Raw genomic sequence first — 27,966 nt, 5'->3', positions numbered from 1 at the left:
TAAGTCGGACACGTTTCCGGTGAGGGTTGGACTCCGCCAAGGCTGCCCTTTGTCACCGATTCTGTTCACAACTTTTATGGACAGAATTTCTAGGCGCAGTCAAGGCGTTGAGGGGATTCGGTTTGGTGGCTGCAGGATTAGGTCTCTGCTTTTTGCAGATGATGTGGTCCTGATGGCTTCATCTGGCCAGGATCTTCAGCTCTCACTGGATCGGTTCGCAGCTGAGTGTGAAGCGACTGGGATGAGAATCAGCACCTCCAAGTCCGAGTCCATGGTTCTCGCCCGGAAAAGGGTGGAGTGCCATCTCCGGGTTGGGGAGGAGATCTTGCCCCAAGTGGAGGAGTTCAAGTACCTCGGAGTCTTATTCATGAGTGAGGGAAGAGTGGATCGTGAGACCGACAGGCGGCGTCTTCAGTAATGCGGACGCTGTATCGATCCGTTGTGGTGAAGAAGGAGCTGAGCCGGAAGGCAAAGCTCTCAATTTACCGGTCGATCTACGTTCCCATCCTCACCTATGGTCATGAGCTTTGGGTTATGACCGAAAGGACAAGATCACGGGTACAAGCGGCCGAAATGAGTTTCCTCCGCCGGGTGGCGGGGCTCTCCCTTAGAGATAGGGTGAGAAGCTCTGTCATCCGGGGGGAGCTCAAAGTAAAGCCGCTGCTCCTCCGCATCGAGAGGAGCCAGATGAGGTGGTTCGGGCATCTGGTCAGGATGCCACCCGAGCGCCTCCCTAAGGAGGTGTTTAGGGCATGTCCGACCGGTAGGAGGCCACGAGGAAGACCCAGGACACGTTGGGAAGACTATGTCTCCCGGCTGGCCTGGGAACGCCTCGGGATCCCCCGGGAGGAGCTGGACGAAGTGGCTGGGGAGAGGGAAGTCTGGGCTTCCCTGCTTAGGCTGCTGCCCCCGCGACCCGACCTCGGATAAGCGGAAGAAGATGGATGGATGGATGGCTAAAGCTTTAAATGGCAATAAAAATCATCAAATGTGATATCCACAGGCTTTAAAAAAAATGTAATGTGCTGAAATCACACATGCTATTAGCTCAACACAAGTCGGCGATTAAGGTCGGGCAGAAGTGATTGGTGCCGAATTCCTTTAGCGTGACGAACAAAGCAACTTCTGCTGTCGCCATGACGCCACCACAACTGTCAGCTGCTGCTACCACTACAGAAAAATAAAAATTCTCAAATGAACCAGTCTTGTGAGCCAATTTTAATTCGACAGTTATAAATAAATAATGATAAATGGGTTGTACTCGTATAGCGCTTTTCTACCTTCAAGGTACTCAAAGCGCTTTGACACTACTTCCACATTTACCCATTCACACACACATTCACACACTGATGGAGGGAGCTGCCATGCAAGGCGCTTACCAGCACCCATCAGGAGCAAGGGTGAAGTGTCTTGCTCAGGACACAACAGACATGACGAGGTTGGTACTAGGTGGGGATTGAACCAGGGACCCTCGGGTCGCGCACGGCCATTCTTCCACTGCGCCACGCCGTCAATGAAAACTTTTCAACTATTCAAGACAATCACTGTCGAATGCTTATAATGTTGTCTATACCAGGGGTTCTTAACCTTTTTGACCTCAAGGCCCACTCAAATTATAACACTGAATTAGTAATCTTACTTTTGATTTTTATGGTAATAATTGTGTCTAACCTTGTCAATTGTGATGAAAGCATGTGTTGATCACAAAGATTATTATCAAAGCTTAGGTCAGGCTGATTACAAAAAATAAATAATTATCAAATACCGTATTTTTCGGAGTATAAGTCGCACCGGAGTATAAGTCGCACCTGCCGAAAAGGTATAATAAAAAAGGAAAAAAACATACATAAATCGCACTGGAGCCTGGCCAAACTATGAAAAAAAACTGCGACTTATAGTCCGAAAAATACGGTATACTGCACAGAAATGCTTTAAAAACTGTGCTCAAATAAATGCATCTTAACCAAATGAATATTGGTTAAAATACTATGTTTCTTAAATAAACTGCCAATACAATTAGAGTTAGAGATGTCCGATAATATCGGACTGCCGATATTATCGGCCGATAAATGCTTTAAAATGTAATATCGGAAATTATCGGTATCGATTTCAAAAAGTAAAATTTATGACTTTAAAACGCCGCTGTACGGAGTGGTACACGGACGTAGGGAGAAGTACAGAGCAGTTGCGTCTCCCAGTCATACTTGCCAACCCTCCCGATTTTCCCGGGAGACTCCCGAATTTCACTGCCCCTCCCGAAAATCTCCCGGGGCAACCATTCTCCCGAATTTTTTCCGATTTCCACCCAGACAACAGGGGCACTGCATTTGCGTGGCAGTCCAATCACATAATATCTACGGGTTTTCGCACACACAAGTGAATGCAATTCATACTTGGTCAACAGCCATACAGGTCACACTGAGGGTGGCCGTATAAACAACTTCAACACTGTTACAAATATGCGCCACACTGTGAACCCACACCAAACAAGAATGACAAACACATTTCGGGAGAACATCCGCACCGTAACACAACATAAACACAACAGAACAAATACCCAGAACCCCTTGCAGCACTAACTCTTCCGGTACGCTACAATATACAGGTAAAAGCCAGTAAATTAGAATATTTTGAAAAACTTGATTTATTTCAGTAATTGCATTCAAAAGGTGTAACTTGTACATTATATTTATTCATTGCACACAGACTGATGCATTCAAATGTTTATTTCATTTAATTTTGATGATTTGAAGTGGCAACAAATGAAAATCCAAAATTCCGTGTGTCACAAAATTAGAATATTACTTAAGGCTAATACAAAAAAGGGATTTTTAGAAATGTTGGCCAACTGAAAAGTATGAAAATGAAAAATATGAGCATGTACAATACTCAATACTTGGTTGGAGCTCCTTTTGCCTCAATTACTGCGTTAATGCGGCGTGGCATGGAGTCGAAGAGTTTCTGGCACTGCTCAGGTGTTATGAGAGCCCAGGTTTCTCTGATAGTTTGTTGCTGGTAGACGGCTGCGTTGACCCTGGATCTCAGGAAACAGAGTGGACCGACACCAGCAGATGACATGGCACCCCAAACCATCACCCAACCATGCAAATTTTGCATTTCCTTTGGAAATCGAGGTCCCAGAGTCTGGAGGAAGACAGGAGAGGCACAGGATCCACGTTGCCTGAAGTCTAGTGTAAAGTTTCCACCATCAGTGATGGTTTGGGGTGCCATGTCATCTGCTGGTGTCGGTCCACTCTGTTTCCTGAGATCCAGGGTCAACGCAGCCGTCTACCAGCAAGTTTTAGAGCACTTCATGCTTCCTGCTGCTGACCTGCTCTATGGAGATGGAGATTTCAAGTTCCAACAGGACTTGGCGCCTGCACACAGCGCAAAATCTACCCGTGCCTGGTTTACGGACCATGGTATTTCTGTTCTAAATTGGCCCGCCAACTCCCCTGACCTTAGCCCCATAGAAAATCTGTGGGGTATTGTGAAAAGGAAGATGCAGAATGCCAGACCCAAAAACGCAGAAGAGTTGAAGGCCACTATCAGAGCAACCTGGGCTCTCATAACACCTGAGCAGTGCCAGAAACTCATCGACTCCATGCCACGCCGCATTAACGCAGTAATTGAGGCAAAAGGAGCTCCAACCAAGTATTGAGTATTGTACATGCTCATAATTTTAATTTTCATACTTTTCAGTTGGCCAACATTTCTAAAAATCCCTTTTTTGTATTAGCCTTAAGTAATATTCTAATTTTGTGACACACGGAATTTTGGATTTTCATTTGTTGCCACTTCAAATCATCAAAATTAAATGAAATAAACATTTGAATGCATCAGTCTGTGTGCAATGAATAAATATAATGTACAAGTTACACCTTTTGAATGCAATTACTGAAATAAATCAAGTTTTTCAAAATATTCTAATTTACTGGCTTTTACCTGTATATACATCTTTAAATAGAGTGCAAATGAAAATAGAGCATCACCATTTTAGTCATACTTTTTGCGCTGAAGAAAATTCTCTGACTTTAGCTCCAGACTTCTTCTGTTTGTTTGATACTGCCACAAGTGGTGGGAAAATGTATTACCACAGAGTACGGATCACTGCTGAGAAACATATTTTTTGGCCCCTATGTTTAAGAAACACTGGCCTATACAGACATCTGTATATATAACAGCTATCTGCAGTAGGACATTTGTTTGAGGTGGCGTTACAAATCACTGTTTTATTTGCTGATACCTGCAGAAACCCTTTGTATCCATGTCTTCTCAGAAACTACAAAATGTCATTTGTGACGAAAATAAACATTTTGGGCGACGCCTCCTTTCATTTTAAGGATAAGATGGACAACATTTCAGTGTGTATGTCCTCTTCATGTCATTGAAGTGTCCTTTTGCGCCCCTCCCACCGCCTCCTCACTTCCTGTGCCCATTATTCTGACCTTGTTCTATCATCTTCTTAACCACATCACACTATCACACTATCACGCCAACACATTAGTTTTCATCTCAAACACATAGCAGGTGCCAAAGTGTGTGCATGTGTGTGCATGTGTGTGTGTGTGTGTGTGTTGCAAAATCCCTCAAGGCAAAAAGATGAACCCCCGGTCTTTCTTGTTTATTCCGGTTCAGTCGAGGTCCGGAGCCGCCAAGCCTCTGTGAACGTGGGCCAAGTTTGTTTCATGCTAATGCTAATATTTAGTTGTGATGCCTCATTTAAATACGCACAACATCAGTCACATTTTCATTCATTTTTCTCGCCCTGCTCCCTCGCCAACTGGCCTACATCCAGCCGTCACACCTCCACTGCCACACTCTCTCTCTCACTGCTGTCTGCTCACATCACGCCACCATCCATCTCTCTTCCTCTCGTGTCCGCGTTTTAGTACTTTTGTTCTTCTCCTCATCAAAGTTTGCGCTCCACTGAAGCCGCAGCTCGGCAAAATGGCACGCTTGCCTCTCCTCGGTATAGTTGAGCGCACGTGGAGCACGTTACTACTTGGTTGCCCTGCTGGATTCTCATCCTTTGACTTCTTGGTAGACAGAATTGGACTTCTGCCTGTATAAAATCATATTATCTATATTAGAGATCGACTGATATGTTTTTTTTCAGGGCCGATACCGATTATTACTAGTCAAGGAGGCCGATAAGCCGTATTTGCAGCCGATATTTATTTACAGTAAAAGTTATTCAAACATGAATATTATATGTCAGTAAACTTCTATCAAGTTGTTTTTTGAATATTATTTTCTAGAAAAGGTGGGACCAGTAGTGACATAATGTTTGATGTTGTGTTTAATTAATCATCAAAAAACATTAAACACCTTTATTACATGTGTCACACATATACATATGTACATGTACGTGTGTGTGTGTGTGTGTGTGTGTATATACAGGTAAAAGCCAGTAAATTAGAATATTTTGAAAAACTTGATTTATTTCAGTAATTGCATTCAAAAGGTGTAACTTGTACATTATATTTATTCATTGCACACAGACTGATGCATTCAAATGTTTATTTCATTTAATTTTGATGATTTGAAGTGGCAACAAATGAAAATCCAAAATTCCGTGTGTCACAAAATTAGAATATTACTTAAGGCTAATACAAAAAAGGGATTTTTAGAAATGTTGGCCAACTGAAAAGTACGAAAATGAAAAATATGAGCATGTACAATACTCAATACTTGGTTGGAGCTCCTTTTGCCTCAATTACTGCGTTAATGCGGCGTGGCATCGAGTCGATGAGTTTCTGGCACTGCTCAGGTGTTATGAGAGCCCAGGTTGCTCTGATAGTGGCCTTCAACTCTTCTGCGTTTTTGGGTCTGGCATTCTGCATCTTCCTTTTCACAATACCCCACAGATTTTCTATGGGGCTAAGGTCAGGGGAGTTGGCGGGCCAATTTAGAACAGAAATACCATGGTCCGTAAACCAGGCACGGGTAGATTTTGCGCTGTGTGCAGGCGCCAAGTCCTGTTGGAACTTGAAATCTCCATCTCCATAGAGCAGGTCAGCAGCAGGAAGCATGAAGTGCTCTAAAACTTGCTGGTAGACGGCTGCGTTGACCCTGGATCTCAGGAAACAGAGTGGACCGACACCAGCAGATGACATGGCACCCCAAACCATCACCCAACCATGCAAATGTTGCATTTCCTTCGGAAATCGAGGTCCCAGAGTCTGGAGGAAGACAGGAGAGGCACAGGATCCACGTTGCCTGAAGTCTAGTGTAAAGTTTCCACCATCGGTTGTGCCCGCAAACCGCGCATCTCCAGTATATACTGTGTATATATGTATATATATATATATATATATATATATATATATATATATGTATATACTATATATATATATATATATATATATATATATATATATATATATATATATTAATAGATTCCTAATTTTTGAAAATTAGGAATCCATATAGAATAAAACATTTTGTGCACTTCTACAGCTCAGATAGGAAAAGCTGAAGGTGTAGTGAAGTCATACAATAATTTAAATTGTGTTGATTTGATAGAAATGACCATATTGTTACCATTTCTGTGCAGCTCTCACCCACCGACAAGAGTTTGGAGTTTGATCGAGACTTTCGCATCAGACACTACGCTGGAGATGTGGCGTGAGTGTCCCATTTAAACTCTGACACACACACTGATGGGGTCTTCTCTGGGACATGTTCCACATTGCATTCAAGGACGCGCACACACACACACACACACACGCACACACAAGTGTTAAACGACATGGTCATTGCTTGATGACGGCCCCTAAAGCTGTTGGACACCATTCAAATGAATAAATCACACATGCTAATCCCCCACTCAAGTGCTCGCCTTCAGCACATTTGTGAGGGTTAAGTGCGCTCATGCCCCCCCCCCAGCCCCAGAGGCTGGATTGATCCCTGAGCTTCTTAGCGGCGGCGCTGACTTAATAGGATTAAGTGTGAGGAATGATGTGTTTGGATGACAACGTTTACCTGCTCTCTCAGATACTCAGTGGTGGGTTTCATCGACAAGAACAAAGACACCTTGTTCCAGGACTTCAAGCGGCTGCTCTACAACAGGTGACAAACAACGTGGTGTTTTTCCCCCCATCATGCTGCTCTTTGCAAACCTCGACAAGTCACACTGGAACTAAAAAAAATAAATTAAAAAACACATTTTGAAAACTGAATTAGGCTGCTTATGGCTGAAAAAAGTTGAATTTTGCCCAAAGTACCTTGGATTTTGTGCGCTGCAGTTTTGCGATGATTCAGTTTTTGGTAGGGCTGTCAAAGCATATTCACGAGTAATGTTACTATATATACAGGTAAAAGCCAGTAAATTAGAATATTTTGAAAAACTTGATTTATTTCAGTAATTGCATTCAAAAGGTGTAACTTGTACATTATATTTATTCATTGCACACAGACTGATGCATTCAAATGTTTATTTCATTTAATTTTGATGATTTGAAGTGGCAACAAATGAAAATCCAAAATTCCGTCTGTCACAAAATTAGAATATTACTTAAGGCTAATACAAAAAAGGGATTTTTAGAAATGTTGGCCAACTGAAAAGTATGAAAATGAAAAATATGAGCATGTACAATACTCAATACTTGGTTGGAGCTCCTTTTGCCTCAATTACTGCGTTAATGCGGCGTGGCATGGAGTCGATGAGTTTCTGGCACTGCTCAGGTGTTATGAGAGCCCAGGTTGCTCTGATAGTGGCCTTCAACTCTTCTGCGTTTTTGGGTCTGGCATTCTGCATCTTCCTTTTCACAATACCCCACAGATTTTCTATGGGGCTAAGGTCAGGGGAGTTGGCGGGCCAATTTAGAACAGAAATACCATGGTCCGTAAACCAGGCACGGGTAGATTTTGCGCTGTGTGCAGGCGCCAAGTCCTGTTGGAACTTGAAATCTCCATCTCCGTAGAGCAGGTCAGCAGCAGGAAGCATGAAGTGCTCTAAAACTTGCTGGTAGACGGCTGCGTTGACCCTGGATCTCAGGAAACAGAGTGGACCGACACCAGCAGATGACATGGCACCCCAAACCATCACTGATGGTGGAAACTTTACACTAGACTTCAGGCAACGTGGATCCTGTGCCTCTCCTGTCTTCCTCCAGACTCTGGGACCTCGATTTCCAAAGGAAATGCAAAATTTGCATGGTTGGGTGATGGTTTGGGGTGCCATGTCATCTGCTGGTGTCGGTCCACTCTGTTTCCTGAGATCCAGGGTCAACGCAGCCGTCTACCAGCAAGTTTTAGAGCACTTCATGCTTCCTGCTGCTGACCTGCTCTATGGAGATGGAGATTTCAAGTTCCAACAGGACTTGGCGCCTGCACACAGCGCAAAATCTACCCGTGCCTGGTTTACGGACCATGGTATTTCTGTTCTAAATTGGCCCGCCAACTCCCCTGACCTTAGCCCCATAGAAAATCTGTGGGGTATTGTGAAAAGGAAGATGCAGAATGCCAGACCCAAAAACGCAGAAGAGTTGAAGGCCACTATCAGAGCAACCTGGGCTCTCATAACACCTGAGCAGTGCCAGAAACTCATCGACTCCATGCCACGCCGCATTAACGCAGTAATTGAGGCAAAAGGAGCTCCAACCAAGTATTGAGTATTGTACATGCTCATATTTTTCATTTTCATACTTTTCAGTTGACCAACATTTCTAAAAATCCCTTTTTTGTATTAGCCTTAAGTAATATTCTAATTTTGTGACACACGGAATTTTGGATTTTCATTTGTTGCCACTTCAAATCATCAAAATTAAATGAAATAAACATTTGAATGCATCAGTCTGTGTGCAATGAATAAATATAATGTACAAGTTACACCTTTTGAATGCAATTACTGAAATAAATCAAGTTTTTCAAAATATTCTAATTTACTGGCTTTTACCTGTGTGTGTATATATATATATATATATATATATATATATATATTTATTTTTTATTTTTTAAGTCCACAACAAACAACTGCAACCAACAAACTTTACACATAAAAACTGACAGACACAAATTTTTCCACCGGTTAATATTAAATGTTAATATATTAATAAGATTATAATAATAAGAGAGGCTGCAGTAAACAGTCGCATGCTCCGACTTTCATGAAGGCTGAGGAGACACCCTGCTGACACGCACACTCAAAAATATTTTAAATTCTATGCCACATTAATATTGCTTTTTTTAGATAAGATAAATAAATATTTTCTTGGATAAAAAAGAAAGTAAAACAATATGAAAATAATTACATAAAAAAGCAAAAAACAAATGGTAATTAAATGAAAATGTTAGTGGACCAGCAGCACATACAATCAAGTGTGCTTCAGGGACTGTGTCCCTTGCAGAATCGTTGTCCATGTTGTGGGAACCAGAATATTGGTAGCAGAAAGAAACAACCCCTTTTGGGTGAGTGAGTGTGAATGGGGGAGGGAGGTTTTTTTGGGGGGGTTGATGCACTAGTTCAGGGGTCGGCAACCCAAAATGTTGAAAGAGCCATATTGGACCAAAAATACAAAAACAAATCTGTCTGGAGCCGCAAAAAAATAAAAGCCATATTACATACAGATAGTGTGTCATGGAATTAAGAGGACTTAAAGGAACCTCAAATATAGCTACAAATGAGGCATAATGATGCAATATGTACATATAGCTAGCCTAAATAGCCTGTTAGCATTGATTAGCTTGCAGTCATGCAGTGATCAAATATGTCTGATTAGCACTCCAACAAGTCAATAACATCAACAAAACTCACCTTTCATGCACAACCTTAAAAGTTTGGTGGACCAAATGAGACAGAAAAAGAAGTGGCATAAAACACGTCCTAGAAAGTCGGAGAAAGTTATACATGTAAACAAACTACGGTGAGTTCAAGAATGACAATAAAAAGAAAGTCTAAAGTCTATAAAAGTCTAAAAAATACGGTATATTTAAAGTTGGGTTGTGGTTGTACCGTATTTTCCGCACTATAAGGCGCACCGGATTATTAGCCGCACCTTCAATGAATTACATATTTCATAACTTTGTCCACCAATAAGCCGCCCCGGATTATAAGCCGCACCTACGCTGCGCTAAAGGGAATGTCAAAAAAACAGTCAGATAGTTCAGTCAAACTTTAATAATATATTGAAAACCAGCGTTCTAACAACTCTGTCCCAAAATGTACGCAAATGTGCAATCACAAACATAGTAAAATTCAAAATGGTGTAGAGCAATAGCAACATAATGTTGCTCGAACGTTAATGTCACAACACACAAAATAAACATAGCGCTCACCTTCTGAAGTTATTCTTCATTCGTAAATCCTTCGAATTCTTCGTCTTCGGTGTCCGAATTGAAAAGTTGCGCAAGCGTGGGATCCAAAATGGCCGGTTCCGTCTCGTCGAAGTCATCGGAGTCAGTGTCGCTGTTGTTGTCCAGTAGTTCTGTGAATCCTGCCTTCCGGAAAGCTCGGACCACAGTTGTGACCGAAATATCTGCCCAGGCATTTACGATCCACTGGCAAATGTTGGCGTATGTCGTCCGGCGCTGTCTGCCCGTCTTAGTGAAGGTGTGTTCGCCTTCGGAGCTGTGTGAAAAAAGCCACCCGGCCTCTTCGCGTAAACTTCCCTTAACCACTCGCTCATCTTTTCTTCATCCATCCATCCCTTCGAGTTAGCTTTTATGATGACGCCGGCTGGAAAGGTCTCTTTTGGCAAGGTCTTCCTTTTGAATATCACCATGGGTGGAAGTTAGCATGGCAAGCTAGAACCACAGTGAAGGATGACTTCTCATTCCCTGTGGTGCGAATATTCACCGTACGTGCTCCCGTTCCACAGTGCGGTTCACAGGAATATCAGTTGCTGTGAAATACGGTAGTAATCCGTGTGCGGATGGAGAGATTGCGTCTTTTTATGAACCGGATCCTTGTCGCTTAGTAGGAGCCATTTTGTGGTCTTTACAGATGTAAACAGGAAATGAAACGTACGGTGATATCCGCGCGTTTTTTCTTCTTCTTCCGGGGGCGGGTGGTTGCTTACAGTAGAAGAAGAAGCGCTTCCTGTTCTATGGGGGCGGGTGCTTTCCTTGGCGGTTGCTTGCGTAGAAGAAGAAGCGCTTCCTGTTCTACCGGGAAAAAAGATGGCGGCTGTTTACCGAAGTTGCGAGATCGAAACTTTATGAAAATGAATCGTAATAAAGCGCACCGGGTTATAAGGCGCACTGTCAGCTTTTGAGAAAATTTGTGGTTTTTAGGTGCGCCTTATAGTGCGGAAAATACGGTACCATAAATACCCATGTTGTCAAATTTATGAATAATCGTGTTAGTAATTGTGATTACAATATCAATCAAAATTAATTAATTTCTACATGTCATTCACCATCTATATGTATTCCACAAAACTATCATTATGGTCTATAAAAGTGTTCGTATTCCTGGGTGTCTGGAACAGGTTACCGTATTTTTCGGAGTATAAGTCGCACTGGAGTATAAGTCGCACCTGCTGAAAATGCATAATAAAGAAGGAAAAAAACATATATAAATCGCACTGGAGCCCGGCCAAACTATGAAAGAAATTGCGACTTATAGTCCGAAAAATACGGTAATTGGATTTGACTGCCGTATGAAATATGGACGGGATCATGAGCAAAACCGGAGGTACTAGTGTACGTGAAGGCTGACAAGTTCTCCATGTTTGTTTGCTGGCGTCCAGTTCCAACGTGGTGTTGAAGGCCATGTGGCCCGAAGGCAAGCTGGGCATCACGGAGGTCACCAAGCGGCCGCTCACCGCCGCCACGCTCTTCAAAAACTCCATGATCTCGCTGGTGGAGAACCTGGCCTGCAAGGTGACCACTCGCACACCAAAGACCACCTGGGAGAACTTTTACCATCAAGCCCTCTCTCTCTCTCTCTCTCTCGCCCGCAGGAGCCCTACTACGTCCGCTGCATCAAGCCAAACGACGTCAAGTCGCCGCTCATCTTTGAGCGTCAGCGCTGTCGCCACCAGGTGGAGTACCTGGGCCTGCTGGAGAACGTGCGAGTGCGCCGCGCGGGTTTCGCCAACAGACAGACGTACCCGCGCTTCCTGCAGAGGTGAAACACTCCTCTCCTGGTCTTTCATTTTTATTCTGCAATTTCAACGGCTTTGTGGAGTATTTCTGGTCTTCTTTGGACTCATTCGGAATATTTTGCTGTCATTAATTGCGGGCCAGATGGGCCGTAGCATTTAGGAAAGTACACATCTGCTGTATTCTGATCATTTCTACGACTTTGTGTCATTTCTAGTCAACACCTCGCCTTGATAATGGAACCTTCAAATTAGTCCCAACCTTTTCCAGTAAGAGTCACATAATCCAATCCAATCCACTTTATTTATGTAGCACATTTAAACAACAGAAATGTTTTCAAAGTGCTGCACAAAAATATTAAAAACAATATTCAATAATTATCCTTAGCTCCACCAATGACTGAATAAAAACAAAAAAATAAATAAATATAAAACCAATATAAAAATAAATATGATTAAACACTATTTTAAAGGGTAAAACCAATTAAAACAATAAATAGAAATCAAAATTTTAAAAACACAGAGGACCACACAACTCACGTAGTGTTAAAAGCCAAAGAATAAAAGTGGGTCTTAAGACGAGACTTAAAACACTCCACGGCTGGAGCAGAGTGTTCCAGAGCTTAGGGCCGACCACAGAGAAGGCACTGTCCCCCCTGGATTTAAGTCTCGTTTTGGGCATCACGAGCTGGAGCTGGCTCTCGGACCTCAGAGCGCGCGCAGGATTGTAAATTTGGATGAGGTCCGAGATATACTGAGGTGCCAGTCCATGTAAAGCTTTAAAAACAAACAGCAAGGTCTTTAAATCTATTCTAAAATGAACAGGGAGCCAGTGCAAACTCTGAAGAATTGGGGTTATATGCTCGGGTCTCCTGGCCCCTGTTAAAAGTCGTGTTGCCGCGTTCTGGACTAACTGCAACCGAGAGAGAGCTTTTTGGCTAATGCCAACATAAAGTGCATTGCAGTAGTCCAGGCCACTTGAAATAAAAGGATGCACGACTTGTTCAAAAAGGTTAAAAGATAAAAACGGTTTTACCTTTGCTAAAAGACGAAGATGATAAAAACACGATTATAAAACGCCATTGACTAGTTTGTCAAGTTTAAAATCGCTGTCTATAGTGACGCCAAGGCTGGTGACTTTGGGACGCACATAATTTTGCAATGGTCCCAAGTCAGTGAGGGCCGGACCAAAAACTAAAATTTCAGTTTTTCCCTCATTCATTATTAAAAATTCTGGGCTAACCAAGCTTTGACGTCGCATAGACAGTTGAGAAGCGGTGTCAGGGGGCCGTGGCCTTTTGAAATCGGCATATAAATTTGGCAGTCGAACCAAAAAAGCCCTCGCAGAGCGCACACCTCCGCCAGGCTTTATCTCTTAATGGTAAAGAATCCTAAAGAAAGTCTTGAAACCAGATGATGATCCAGATCAGCCCCAACATCAAATCACTTGTTTCTTGTTCCGTTTCGGACATTTCCTGAATGTTTCATCAAAATCCGCTCATAACCTTTTGAGTTATGTTGCTGACTAATTTACTAGCTGGCTAGTTAGTTAGATAGCTAGCTAGCTAGCTAGCTAGCTATAGCTCGCTCGTTGGTTAGTCAGAGAAACAAACCCCGGCAAAAACATGACCTAAAAATTGAAGGGTGCTGGCCCACTTTGATACATGTTGTACATTAAAGATCCAATGTAGCTTAAAACATGCTAAGCTAGCTAAAAAATAGAAATATCTTAGCTCTGGCAAAGCAAATTAGTGCAATAGTTATTAGGCTTAACTTTGTTTTTTATTCAATTTCTGACATTTTCTGACCGTTACATCAAAAACTAAATTTTGTTGATATCTAACTAAATAACTAATTGACGAATAACACAATCTAAAACATTTAAGGATGTAGGCCCACTTTAATACATTTTGCACATTGTTTGTTTTATCAAAATCTGCCCATAACTTTTTGAGTTATATTGCTAACTAAATAACTAACCACCCATACGAATGTGAGTTGTTTTGCTAACTGATGAGCTAACTAATTAACTAGTTACCTAACTAATTAACTAACTAACTAGCAGACAAACAAACCCCGGCGAAAACATAACCTAAAAATTGAAGGGTGCTGGCCCACTTTGATATATTTTGCACATTGAAGATGCTATCCAATGTAGCTTAAAATATGCTAAACAAGCTGAAAAAATAGAAATAGCTTAGCTCCGACAAAGCAAATTAGTGCAATAGCTTTTAGGCTTGATCTTGTTTCTTATTACATTTCTGACATTTCCTGACCGTTACATCAAAATCCGCCTATAGCTTTTTGAATGTTGTTGGTATCTAAGTAACTAACTAACTAATTGACAAATAACCCCCAGCGGAAACACAACCTAAAAATTGAAGGATGTAACCCACTTTGATACAGTTTGCACATTGTTTGTTATTCATTTTCTGACCTTTCCTGAACATTTAATCAAAACCTGCACATAACCTTTTTGAGTTATGTTGCTAACTAATTAACTAACCGCCCATAACATTTTGAGTTGGGTTGCTAACTAATTAATAAACTGCCCATAACATTTTGAGTTGTGTTGCTAACTGATTAGCTAACTATGTAATTAACTAACAAACTAACTAACAAGCAGACAAACAAACACCAGCGAAACTATAACCTAAAAATTGAAGGGTGCCATCCATCCATCCATCCATCCATCCATTTTCTACCGCTTATTCCCTTCGGGGTCGCCGGGGCGCTGGATCGGGCGGAAGGCGGGGTACACCCTGGACAAGTCGCCAATGTAGCTTAAAATATGCTAATCTAGGTGAAAAAATAGAAATATCTTAGCTCTGACAAAGCAAATTAGTACAAGAGCTATTAGACTTGACCTGGTTTCTTATTCAATTTCTGACATTTCCTGATCATTACATCAAAATCCGCCCATAACTTTAATTTTGTTGGTATCTAAGTAACTAACTAACTAATTGACAAATAACCCCCAGCGGAAACACAACTTAAAAATCAAAGGATAATTTTGATACGGTTTGCACATTATTAATTTTCTGACCTTTCCTGAACATTTAATCAAAACCTGCACATAACCTTTTGAGTTATGTTGCTAACTAATTAACTAACCGCCCATAACATTTTGAGTTGTGTTGCTAACCGATTACCTAACTCAGTAATTAACTAACAAACTAACTAGCAGACAAACAAACCCCAGCGAAACTATAACCTAAAAATTGAAGGGTGCTGGCCCACTTTGATATATTTTCTACATTGAAGATGCCATCCAATGTAGCTTAAAATATGCTAAGCAAGCCAAACAAAACATAAATATATTCACTCTGACAGAGCTAAATGGCCAACTAGCTAACTAACTGACAGACGCCAGCGAAAACGTAACCTAAAAATTGAAGGATGCTGGCTTGCTTTGGTACCCTTTGTACACCAAAGATGCTAAAAGCCATCCCATGTAGCTTAAAATATGCTAAGCTAGGTGAAAAAATGGAAATATTTTAGCTCTGACAAAGCAAATTGCAGTAGCTATTAGGCTTGACCTTGTTTTTTTATTCAATTTCTGACATTTCCTGACCTTTACATCAAAATCAGCCCATGACTTTAATTTTGTTGGTATCTAACTAACTAATTGACAAATAACCCCCAGCGGAAACACAACCTAAAAATTGAAGGATGTAACCCACTTTGATACATTTTATACATTCTTTGTTATTCATTTTCTGACCTTTCCTGAACATTTCATCAAAATCTGCACATAACTTTTTGAGTTATGTTGCTAACTAACCAACCAACTAACTAACTAACCACCCATACAATTTTGAGTTGGGTTGCTAACTGATTACCCAACTAACTAGCCACCTAACTAATTAACTAACCAACTAGCACGCAGACAAACAAACCCCAGCGAAAACATAACCTAAACTCTGAAGGGTGCTGGCCCACTTTGATGTATTTTGTACATTGAAGATGCTAGCCAATATGCTAAGCAAGCCAAACTAAACATAAATATCTTTACTCTGACAAAGCTAACTGGCCAACGAGCTAACTAACTGACATACACCAGTGAAAACATAACTTAAAAATTGAAGGGTGCTGGCTCGTGTTTATACACTTTCTACATCAAAGATGCTAAAAGCAATCCAATGTAGCTTAAACTATGCTAAGTAAGCTAAAAAAAAAAAGAAATATCTTAGCTCTGACAAAGCAAATTAGTGCAATAGCTATTATGCTTGACCTTGTTTTGTATTCAATTTCTGACATTTCCTGATCGTTACATCAAAATCCGCCCATAACTTTAATTTTGTTGGTATCTAACTAACTAATTGACAAATAACCTCCAGCGGAAACACAACCTAAAAATTGAAGGATGCAACCCACTTTGATACATTTTGCACATTGTATGTTGTAAAATTTTTTGACATTTCCTGACCGTTTCATCAAAATCTGTCAATAACTGTTTGAATTGTGTTGCTAACTAACTTAAAAAGTAAATACCGGTAACCGCTCATAAAATGTTGTTGTTTTGCTAACTATTAGCCAACTAACTAACCAACTAAGTAGCTACCTAACTCATTAACTAACAAGCAGATAAACAAACCCCGGTGAAAACACAACCTAAAAATTGAAGGGTGCTGGCCCACTTTGATATATTTTGTACATTGAAGATGCTATCCAATGTAGCTTAAAATATGCTAAGCAAGCCAAACAAAACATAAATATATTTCCTCTGACAAAGCTAACTGGCCAACTAGCTAACTAACTGACAAACACCAGTGAAAACATAACCTAAAAATGTAAGGATCCTTGGTCGCTTTGATACACTTTGTACACCAAAGAGGCTAACTAACTAATTGGCAAATAACCCCCAGCGGAAACCCAACCTAAAAATTGAAGGATGCAACCCACTTTGATACATTTTGAACATTGTTTGTTGTGTTATGTTGCTAAATAACTAACTAACCAAGTAACTAACCGCCCATAACATTCTGAGTTGTTTTGCTAACTCATTAGCTAACTAACTAATTAACCAACTAACTAGCTACCTAACTCATTAACTAACTAGCAGACAAACAAACCACGGCAAAAACATAACCTGAAAATTTAAGGGCTTTGATGTATTTTGTACATTATAGATGCTATCCAATGTAGCTTAAAATATGCTAAGCTAGCTGAAAAAATAGAAATATCTTAGCTCTGGCAAAGCAAAGTAGTGCAATAGCTATTATGCTTGACCTTGTTTCTTATTCAATTTCTGACATTTCCTAAATGTTATATCAAAATCCGCCCATAACTTTAATTTTGTTGGTATCCAAGTAACTAACTAACTAACTGACAAATAACCCGAGCGGAAACACTACCTAAAAATTGAAGGATGCAACCCACTATGATACATTTTGCACATTGTATGTTGTTAAATTTCTGACATTTCCTGATTGTTTCATCAAAATCCGCCGATAACTTTTTGAGTTATGTTGCTAACTAACAAAGTAAATAACCGCCCATACAATTTAGAGTTGTGTTGCTAACTCATTAACTAACTAACTAGCAGACAGACAAACCCAGGCGAAAATGTGACCTAAAAATTGAAGGATGCGGGCCCAATTTGATATATTTTGTACATTTAAGATGCTAAAAGCAATAGCTTAAAATATGCTAAGCTAGCTCAACGGAACATAAATATCTTAGCTGGTTAGCTTACTAGCTAACCAGCTAACTAAATGACAAACAAACCCTGGCAAAAACATAACTTTAAAAATTATACGTTTTGTTAATTTAAAGGTGCTAAAAGAAATCCAATGTAGCTTAAAATATGCTAAGCTAGCTGAACAAAACAGTATTATCTTAGCTCTGACAAAGTAAATTAGTGTAATAGCTAAGAATATATCTAATTGATTATTCATTTCATTTTAATAATGTTTGATTTAGTTTGATTTGTTTTGGCGCTGTCAAACGATTAGTTTCTTAAATCAAATTAATAACACTTAATTATTGCATAATTTAGGTATAAGACCCCAATATTTTTGGTTTGTCAGAATTTTACAAAGATTTAAAATTGAACTGCAAATATTTTACATTTGTGCATGATTAATGCGATCATTTTGTAAGAATAATTGTAATGCGTTAACTGATAGTCCTAATAAAAACACAACTGTTGTGTATGGAGACTTTTTTTTTTATATTAGTCACAATTCCTGGTACAGTTTTCTAAAGAAAAAGAAAAAGTGTTTGTGACATTTCTTTTCCCACAGGTACAAGATGATTTCCGAGTTCACCTGGCCAAACCACGACCTGCCCTCAGACAAGGACGCCGTCAAGAAGCTCCTGCAAGGTTGCGGCTTTGACCACGACGTGGCCTACGGCAATACCAAAGTCTTTGTCCGCACTCCGCGCACACTCTTCAGCCTTGAGGAGCAGCGCACCGAAATGCTTCAAAGAATCGTCCTCTTCCTCCAGAAGGTGAGACTCTTCTTACTAATGTTAATCAATTTCTAATATTAACATGCTACCTGTTATCATGCTAACAGCATGTGAATATACTAACCTTTTGAGCTGATTTGGTAGGTACACACCTCAGTCATACTTCGAAGACCTCCTCAATCCCACCAGCACGTCTTCCTATGAGGAAGCAGGGCCTGGGGAATCTGTGGTGGGCTCTCCTATTTCTGGGGCTGAGGTTGCCGAGGTAGTTAAAAAGCTCCTCGGCGGCAAGGCCCCGGGGGTGGATGAGATCCGCCCGGAGTTCCTTAAGGCTCTGGATGTTGTGGGGCTGTCTTGGTTGACAAGACTCTGCAACATCGCGTGGACATCGGGGGCGGTACCTCTGGATTGGCAGACCGGGGTGGTGGTTCCTCTCTTTAAAAAGGGGAACCGGAGGGTGTGTTCCCACTATCGTGGGATCACACTCCTCAGCCTTCCCGGTAAGGTCTATTCAGGTGTACTGGAGAGGAGGCTACGCCGGATAGTCGAACCTTGGATTCAGGAGGAACAGTGTGGTTTTCGTCCTGGTCGTGGAACTGTGGACCAGCTCTATACTCTCGGCAGGGTCCTTGAGGGTGCATGGGAGTTTGCCCAACCAGTCTACATGTGCTTTGTGGACTTGGAGAAGGCATTCGACCGTGTACCCCGGGAAGTCCTGTGGGGAGTGCTCAGAGAGTATGGGGAACGGACTGTCTTATTGTGGCGGTTCGCTCCCTGTATAATCGATGTCAGAGCTTGGTCCGCATTGCCGGCAGTAAGTCGGACACGTTTCCAGTGAGAGTTGGACTCCGCCAGGGCTGCCCTTTGTCACCGATTCTGTTCATAACTTTTATGGACAGAATTTTTAGGCGCAGTCAGGGCGTTGAGGGTATCTGGTTTGGTGGCTGCAGGATTAGGTCTCTGCTTTTTGCAGATGATGTGGTCCTGATGGCTTCATCTGGCCAAGATCTTCAGCTCTCACTGGATCGGTTCGCAGCCGAGTGTGAAGCGACTGGGATGGGAATCAGCACCTCCAAATCCGAGTCCATGGTTCTCGCCCGGAAAAGGGTGGAGTGCCATCTCCGGGTTGGGGAGGAGATCTTGCCCCAGGTGGAGGAGTTCAAGTACCTCGGAGTCTTGTTCACGAGTGAGGGAAGAGTGGATCGTGAGATCGACAGGCGGATCGGTGCGGCGTCTTCAGTAATGCGGACGCTGTATCGATCCGTTGTGGTGAAGAAGGAGCTGAGCCAGAAGGCAAAGCTCTCGATTTACCGGTCGATCTACGTTCCCATCCTCACCTATGGTCATGAGCTTTGGGTCATGACCGAAAGGACAAGATCACGGGTACAAGCGGCCGAAATGAGTTTCCTCCGCCGGGTGGCGGGGCTCTCCCTTCGAGATAGGGTGAGAAGCTCTGTCATCCGGGGGGAGCTCAAAGTAAAGCCGCTGCTCCTCCATATCGAGAGGAGCCAGATGAGGTGGTTCGGGCATCTGGTCAGGATGCCACCCGAACGCCTCCCTCGGGAGGTGTTTCGGGCACGTCCGACCGGTAGGAGGCCACGGGGAAGACCCAGGACACGTTGGGAAGACTATGTCTCCCGGCTGGCCTGGGAACGCCTCGGGATCCCCCGGGAGGAGCTGGACGAAGTGGCTGGAGAGAGGAAAGTCTGGGCTTCCCTGCTTAGGCTGCTGCCCCCGCGACCCGACCTCGGATAAGCGGAAGAAGATGGATGGATGGATAGATGGACACCTCAGTCATATACTAGTATATTACATATATTGGTAGTGTTTCTAAATTGCTAATGTTAGCATGCTACCTGTTAGCATGCTAACATCAGCATGTTAGCATGCTAACCCTTTGAGCTGATTTTGTTGGTATACACCATCATATTACATATTGTTAATGTTACTAAATTGCTAATATTAGCATACTACCTGTTAGCATGCTAACATCAGTATGTTAGCATGCTCACCCTTTGAGCTGATTTTGTTGGTACGCACCTAAGAGTTATACACCATCATATTACATATTGTTAATGTTACTAAATTGCTAATATTAGCATGCTAACATCAGTATGTGAGCATACAAAACTTTTGAGCTGATTTTGTAGGTACACACCTCAGTCATATACTATTATATTACATGTATTAGTGATGTTACTAAATGACTAATAATAGCATGGTACCTGTGAGCATACTAACCTTTTGAGCTGATCTTGTAGGCATACCCCTCAGAGTCATATACTATTATGTTAAATATATTGTTAATGTTACTAAATTGCTAATATTAGCATGTGAGCATGCTAACCTTTTGAGCTGATTTTGTAGGTATACCCCTCAGAGTCATGTACTCACATATTGTTAATGTTACTAAATTGCTAATACCGTATTTTTCGGACTATAAGTCGCAGTTTTTTTCATAATTTGGCCAGGGTGCGACTTATACTCAGCAGCGACTTATGTGTGAAATTATTAACACATTACCGTAAAATATCAAATAATATTATTTAGCTCATTCACGTAAGAGACTCGACGTATAAGATTTCATGGGATTTAGCGATTAGGAGTGACAGATTGTTTGGTAAACGTATAGCATGTTCTATATGTTATAGTTATTTGAATGACTCTTACCATAATATGTTACGTTAACATACCAGTTGGTTATTTATGCCTCATATAACGTACACTTATTCAGCCTGTTGTTCACTATTCTTTATTTATTTTAAATTGCCTTTCAAATGTCTATTCTTGGTGTTGAGTTTTATCAAATCAATTTCCCCCAAAAATGCGACTTATACTCCAGTGCGACTTATATGTGTTTTTTTCCTTCTTTATTATGCATTTTCGGCCGGTGCGACTTATACTCCGAAAAATACGGTAATAGCATGGTACCTGTTAACATGCTAACATGATGATGTTAGCGTGCTAACCCTTTGAGCTGATTTTGTAGGTCCACACCTTAGAGTCATACACCATCATATTACATATATTGTTAATGTTACCATCCATCCATCCATCTTCTTCCGCTTATCCGAGGTCGGGTCGCGGGGGCAGCAGCCTAAGCAGGGAAGCCCAGACTTCCCTCTCCCCAGCCACTTCGTCCAGCTCCTCCCGGGGGATCCCGAGGCGTTCCCAGGCCAGCCGGGAGACACAGTCTTCCCAACGTGTCCTGGGTCTTCCTCGTGGCCTCCTACCGGTCGGACATGCCCTAAACACCTCCTTAGGGAGGCGCTCGGGTGGCATCCTGACCAGATGCCCGAACCACCTCATCTGGCTCCTCTCGATGCGGAGGAGCAGCGGCTTTACTTTGAGCTCCCCCCGGATGACAGAGCTTCTCACCCTATCTTTAAGGGAGAGCCCTGCCACCCGGCGGAGGAAACTCATTTCGGCCGCTTGTACCCGTGATCTTGTCCTTTCGGTCATAACCCAAAGCTCATGACCATAGGTGAGGATGGGAACGTAGATCGACCGGTAAATTGAGAGCTTTGCCTTCCGGCTCAGCTCCTTCTTCACCACAACGGATCGATACAGCGTCCGCATTACTGAAGACGCCGCACCGATCCGCCTGTCGATCTCACGATCCACTCTTCCCTCACTCGTGAACAAGACTCCGAGGTACTTGAACTCCTCCACTTGGGGCAAGATCTCCTCCCCAACCCGGAGATGGCACTCCACCCTTTTCCGGGCGAGAACCATGGACTCGGACTTGGAGGTGCTGATTCTCATCCCAGTCGCTTCACACTCAGCTGCGAACCGATCCAGTGAGAGCTGAAGATCCTGGCCAGATGAAGCCATCAGGACCAAATCATCTGCAAAAAGCAGAGACCTAATCCTGCAGCCACCAAACCGGATCCCCTCAACGCCTTGACTGCGCCTAGAAATTCTGTCCATAAAAGTTATGAACAGAATCGGTGACAAAGGGCAGCCTTGGCGGAGTCCAACCCTCACCGGAAACGTGTCCGACTTACTGCCGGCAATGCGAACCAAGCTCTGACACTGATCATACAGGGAGCGGACCGCCACAATCAGACAGTCCGAAACCCCATACTCTCTGAGCACTCCCCACAGGACTTCCCGAGGGACACGGTCGAATGCCTTCTCCAAGTCCACAAAGCACATGTAGACTGGTTGGGCAAACTCCCATGCACCCTCAAGGACCCTGCCGAGAGTATAGAGCTGGTCCACAGTTCCACGACCAGGACGAAAACCACACTGTTCCTCCTGAATCCGAGGTTCGACTATCCGGCGTAGCCTCCTCTCCAGTACACCTGAATAGACCTTACCGGGAAGGCTGAGGAGTGTGATCCCACGATAGTTAGAACACACCCTCCGGTTCCCCTTTTTAAAGAGAGGAACCACCACCCCGGTCTGCCAATCCAGAGGTACTGCCCCCGATGTCCACGCGATGCTGCAGAGTCTTGTCAACCAAGACAGCCCTACAGCATCCAGAGCCTTAAGGAACTCCGGGCGGATCTCATCCACCCCCGGGGCCTTGCCACCGAGGAGCTTTTTAACTACCTCAGCAACCTCAGCCCCAGAAATAGGAGAGCCCACCACAGATTCCTCAGGCACTGCTTCCTCATAGGAGGACGTGTTGGTGGGATTGAGGATTAATGTTACTAAATCGCTAATATTAGCATGCTAACATCAGCATGTTAGCATACTTACCTTTTGAGCTGATTTTGTAGGTACACACCTCAGAGTAATATACTATTATATTACTTGTATTGTTAAAGTTTTCATCCATCTCCGTGTTTCCTGTCTTGAATTAATTAATACGGCGTGACGTCAGATGGCGATTAGAGACCTGTCAGCAGATGCTATCTCGCGTCTTTATGGGTTATTTTATTAGCTCAATTTTCACTTTTTTGAGTGGATTCATGTGGTTTATTGAGCCTGTTGCTCAAACCGCAAGTGTAAGTGTAGGGCCTTAAATGTACTTGTGGCGGGCCGCCACATGTAAATAAATGAATTTAGAATCACTGTTTACACCAGAGGCCCCTCAGTAATTGTACTTCCTGTCAAAAAGACGGCATGGAATCAACACAGGCTGGAGTCCAGGGAGCGCCCCCGCCCGTAATGAAATGAATATTTCATCAGTTCTAGTCAGTGTGAGAAATCCCTAAAGGAATTCTCAGCCGCCATCTTAATTGCTTTCCAAAGCGGTCTCTGCGAATCAGCTGTCAGTCTTTCTAGTTATTTATCCACACCCAGCTGTGTGTAAAGTTGTTAGGTTAGAACGCTGCCCCCTGCTGGACAAGATATCATAGCCAACCAGGGTTGTCCTGGGGGCCATTTGTGGCCCGCAGTTTGTTTTTTATTGACCCACGACACATTCTAGAGACAAAATAAACACATTCCGGATTAGAACCCTACACCAAAAAAAATGTAATATGGAGAAAATGCATGTGAATGCTACCGTTAGCTTGCTAACAGTTAGAAAAGTAACAAGTTAAATGACTTTGAAAATTAGCTTAAAAGGTTAGCATGCTAACAGCTGCTGCCACCTACTGATATGGAAGACTATTACACGGTTACTCTGCCGAGCTCTGGACAGCACAGACACTCAACAACAACACATCATTTGCCGACTATAATGACTGGTTTGCAAAAAATATTTTTACCCCAAATAGGTGAAATTAGATCATCTCCCACGGCACACCAGACTGTATCTCACGACACACTAGTGTGCCGAGGCACAGTGGTTGAAAAACACTGGTATAGGTCATTTCAGTTCCTTTAGCTTACAGGTAAAAGCCAGTAAATTAGAATATTTTGAAAAACTTGATTTATTTCAGTAATTGCATTCAAAAGGTGTAACTTGTACATTATATTTATTCATTGCACACAGACTGATGCATTCAAATGTTTATTTCATTTAATTTTGATGATTTGAAGTGGCAACAAATGAAAATCCAAAATTCCGTGTGTCACAAAATTAGAATATTACCTAAGGCTAATACAAAAAAGGGATTTTTAGAAATGTTGGCCAACTGAAAAGTATGAAAATGAAAAATATGAGCATGTACAATACTCAATACTTGGTTGGAGCTCCTTTTGCCTCAATTACTGCGTTAATGCGGTGTGGCATGGAGTCGATGAGTTTCTGGCACTGCTCAGGTGTTATGAGAGCCCAGGTTGCTCTGATAGTGGCCTTCAACTCTTCTGCGTTTTTGGGTCTGGCATTCTGCATCTTCCTTTTCACAATACCCCACAGATTTTCTATGGGGCTAAGGTCAGGGGAGTTGGCGGGCCAATTTAAAACAGAAATACCATGGTCCGTAAACCAGGCACGGGTAGATTTTGCGCTGTGTGCAGGCGCCAAGTCCTGTTGGAACTTGAAATCTCCATCTCCATAGAGCAGGTCAGCAGCAGCAAGCATGAAGTGCTCTAAAACTTGCTGGTAGACGGCTGCGTTGACCCTGGATCTCAGGAAACAGAGTGGACCGACACCAGCAGATGACATGGCACCCCAAACCATCACCCAACCATGCAAATTTTGCATTTCCTTTGGAAATCGAGGTCCCAGAGTCTGGAGGAAGACAGGAGAGGCACAGGATCCACGTTGCCTGAAGTCTAGTGTAAAGTTTCCACCATCAGTGATGGTTTGGGGTGCCATGTCATCTGCTGGTGTCGGTCCACTCTGTTTCCTGAGATCCAGGGTCAACGCAGCCGTCTACCAGCAAGTTTTAGAGCACTTCATGCTTCCTGCTGCTGACCTGCTCTATGGAGATGGAGATTTCAAGTTCCAACAGGACTTGGCGCCTGCACACAGCGCAAAATCTACCCGTGCCTGGTTTACGGACCATGGTATTTCTGTTCTAATTTGGCCCGCCAACTCCCCTGACCTTAGCCCCATAGAAAATCTGTGGGGTATTGTGAAAAGGAAGATGCAGAATGCCAGACCCAAAAACGCAGAAGAGTTGAAGGCCACTATCAGAGCAACCTGGGCTCTCATAACACCTGAGCAGTGCCAGAAACTCATCGACTCCATGCCACGCCGCATTAACGCAGTAATTGAGGCAAAAGGAGCTCCAACCAAGTATTGAGTATTGTACATGCTCATATTTTTCATTTTCATACTTTTCAGTTGGCCAACATTTCTAAAAATCCCTTTTTTGTATTAGCCTTAAGTAATATTCTAATTTTGTGACACACGGAATTTTGGATTTTCATTTGTTGCCACTTCAAATCATCAAAATTAAATGAAATAAACATTTGAATGCATCAGTCTGTGTGCAATGAATAAATATAATGTACAAGTTACACCTTTTGAATGCAATTACTGAAATAAATCAAGTTTTTCAAAATATTCTAATTTACTGGCTTTTACCTGTATATTGAATGTGAACCCTGCATTCTTCAATTTTTATTTATGCAGCCCTCGCTGGAAAAAGTTTGGACACCCCCGATACAAACAAACACAGTCCGGCCTTTGACTATGACGAGCAATGTAACACAAGCTAGGGCTGCGCAATACAGACGATATGAATGATATCAATTTGATAGCTTTTGATACTATTTTCATATTGCGATAAGCGAACTAGCGTATCCTCAACACAACATAGCGTCCTTGCTAGCGAGCCGGCGGCTAACATCCCTCCACAGTCCAGAGGATGAGGAATAGCTAAACATGCTGCACTACACACCATAGGGGGGATTCAAGAATAGAATAGAAAGTACTTTATTGATCCCTGGGGGAAATTCAGCGAAGAAGCCATGCTAACTGCTAAGCTAGAGAGCTTGAACGTAAACAAGGGTGGGCGGATTGATACAAATACCCACAGTAACGATAACAAGTATGGTATCAGTTAGAGATGTCCGATAATGGCTTTTTTGCCGATATTGTCCAACTCTTAATTACCGATTCCGATATCAACCGATACTGATGTATACAGTCGTGGAATTAACACATTATTATGCCTAATTTTGTTGTGATGCCCCGCTGGATGCATTAAACAATGTAACAATGTTTTTATTAATTCTATTTTAATTATTTATTTTTTATCGTGTTCTGTTTGTGTTGTGTTGTGTTTGCTCGGTACTCGTTTTATCTTTTAACCTGTTCATTGTACAGCACTTTGGCTACCCCTGTGGTAAATTTTAAATGTGCTTTATAAATAAAGTTGATTTGATTTGATTTGATTTGAACAAGGTTTTCCAAAATAAATCAACTCAAGTTATGGAAAAAAATGCCAACAAGGGGGGTTTAAAGGGTAGGGGGGGTGTATATTGTAGCGTCCCGGAAGAGTTAGTGCTGCAAGGGGTTCTGGGTATTTGTTCTGTTGTGTTTATGTTGTGTCACTGTGCGGATGTTCTCTCGAAATGTGTTTGTCATTCTTGTTTGGTGTGGGTTCACAGTGTGGCGCATATTTGTAACAGTGTTAAAGTTGTTTATACGGCCACCCTCAGTGTGACCTGTATGGCTGTTGACCAAGTATGCTTGCATTCACTTGTGTGTGTAAAAAAGCCGTAGATATTATGTGATTGGGCCGGCACGCAAAGGCAGTGCCTTTAAGGTTTATTGGCGCTCTGTACTTCTCCCTACGTCCGTGTACCACTCCGTACAGCGGCGTTTTAAAAAGTCATGCATTTTACTTTTTGAAACCGATACCGATAATTTCCGATATTACATTTTAAAGCACTTATAGGTGGACATCTCTAGTATCAGTACATGGACGATATTTTTCACTGTCACAAAATTAGGAAATAAGTTCTTAGTAGTAGTTGTAGTTTTGCACTTTTTACTTTATTTTGCTAAACAATCACTTTGTAGCAAATAATTTCAACATTTAATTAATATTGTTACATGGCCATCCTGTGTTTTTGCCGGATTATAATTGTGATTAAAAACTGAAATCATTCAATGGCATTAGCATGTCCGATACTGCACGTGCAACTACTTGGTATCGGATCCATACCCAAATTTGTAGTATCGCCCAAAACTAATGTTAAATATTGAAAGTAGAATAAGTGTTTATTATTTTTAACAGAAGTGTAGCCATAAACCAGTGGTCCCCAACCAACGGTCCAGGGACCGGTACCGGTACCGGTCCGTGACACATTTGCTACCGGGCCGCAGAGAAACATTAAATAATTTATAAATGACCACATTTTCTCCGACTTTAACTTCCGCCTGTCCCACGAGACACACCAATAAGCTTGTTTATAGATGTACAATAAAACTACCGTATTTTCCGCACTATAAGGCGCACCTAAAAACCACAAATTTTCTCAAAAGCCGACAGTGCACCTTATAATCCGGTGCGCCTTATATATGGATTAATATTCATATTCATTTTCATAAAGTTTAGGTCTTGCAACTACGGTAAACAGCCGCCATCTTTTTTCCCGGTAGAAGAAGAAGCGCGCGGTGCATGCTGGGATATGTGACGTTTCATTTCCATTTGTGTGTTTAGGTAAAGACCCCAAAATTCGCTCAACTGTTTAATTCGGACAC

General features: G+C 42.2%; 1 protein-coding gene across 2 annotated transcripts in view; it reads left to right on the top strand.

Annotated features, from left to right (window-relative positions):
• Positions 1-27,966, top strand: part of myo1d (myosin 1D) — a 288,636-nt gene that overhangs the window by 141,870 nt on the left and 118,800 nt on the right. For both annotated transcript variants that reach the window (XM_072912674.1, XM_061931649.2), the window contains exons 12-16: positions 6,560-6,630; positions 7,000-7,074; positions 11,697-11,829; positions 11,910-12,076; positions 18,299-18,506. In XM_072912674.1, coding sequence (XP_072768775.1) covers positions 6,560-6,630; positions 7,000-7,074; positions 11,697-11,829; positions 11,910-12,076; positions 18,299-18,506 — 654 coding nt within the window. The remainder of the gene's footprint in view (positions 1-6,559; positions 6,631-6,999; positions 7,075-11,696; positions 11,830-11,909; positions 12,077-18,298; positions 18,507-27,966) is intronic.

Source organism: Nerophis lumbriciformis, linkage group LG39 (assembly GCF_033978685.3).
Source record: "Nerophis lumbriciformis linkage group LG39, RoL_Nlum_v2.1, whole genome shotgun sequence".
NCBI classification, from domain to species: Eukaryota; Metazoa; Chordata; class Actinopteri; order Syngnathiformes; family Syngnathidae; genus Nerophis; species Nerophis lumbriciformis.
The sequence above is the reverse complement of the archived record's forward strand: the minus strand, read 5'-3'. Positions and strand labels throughout refer to the sequence as shown.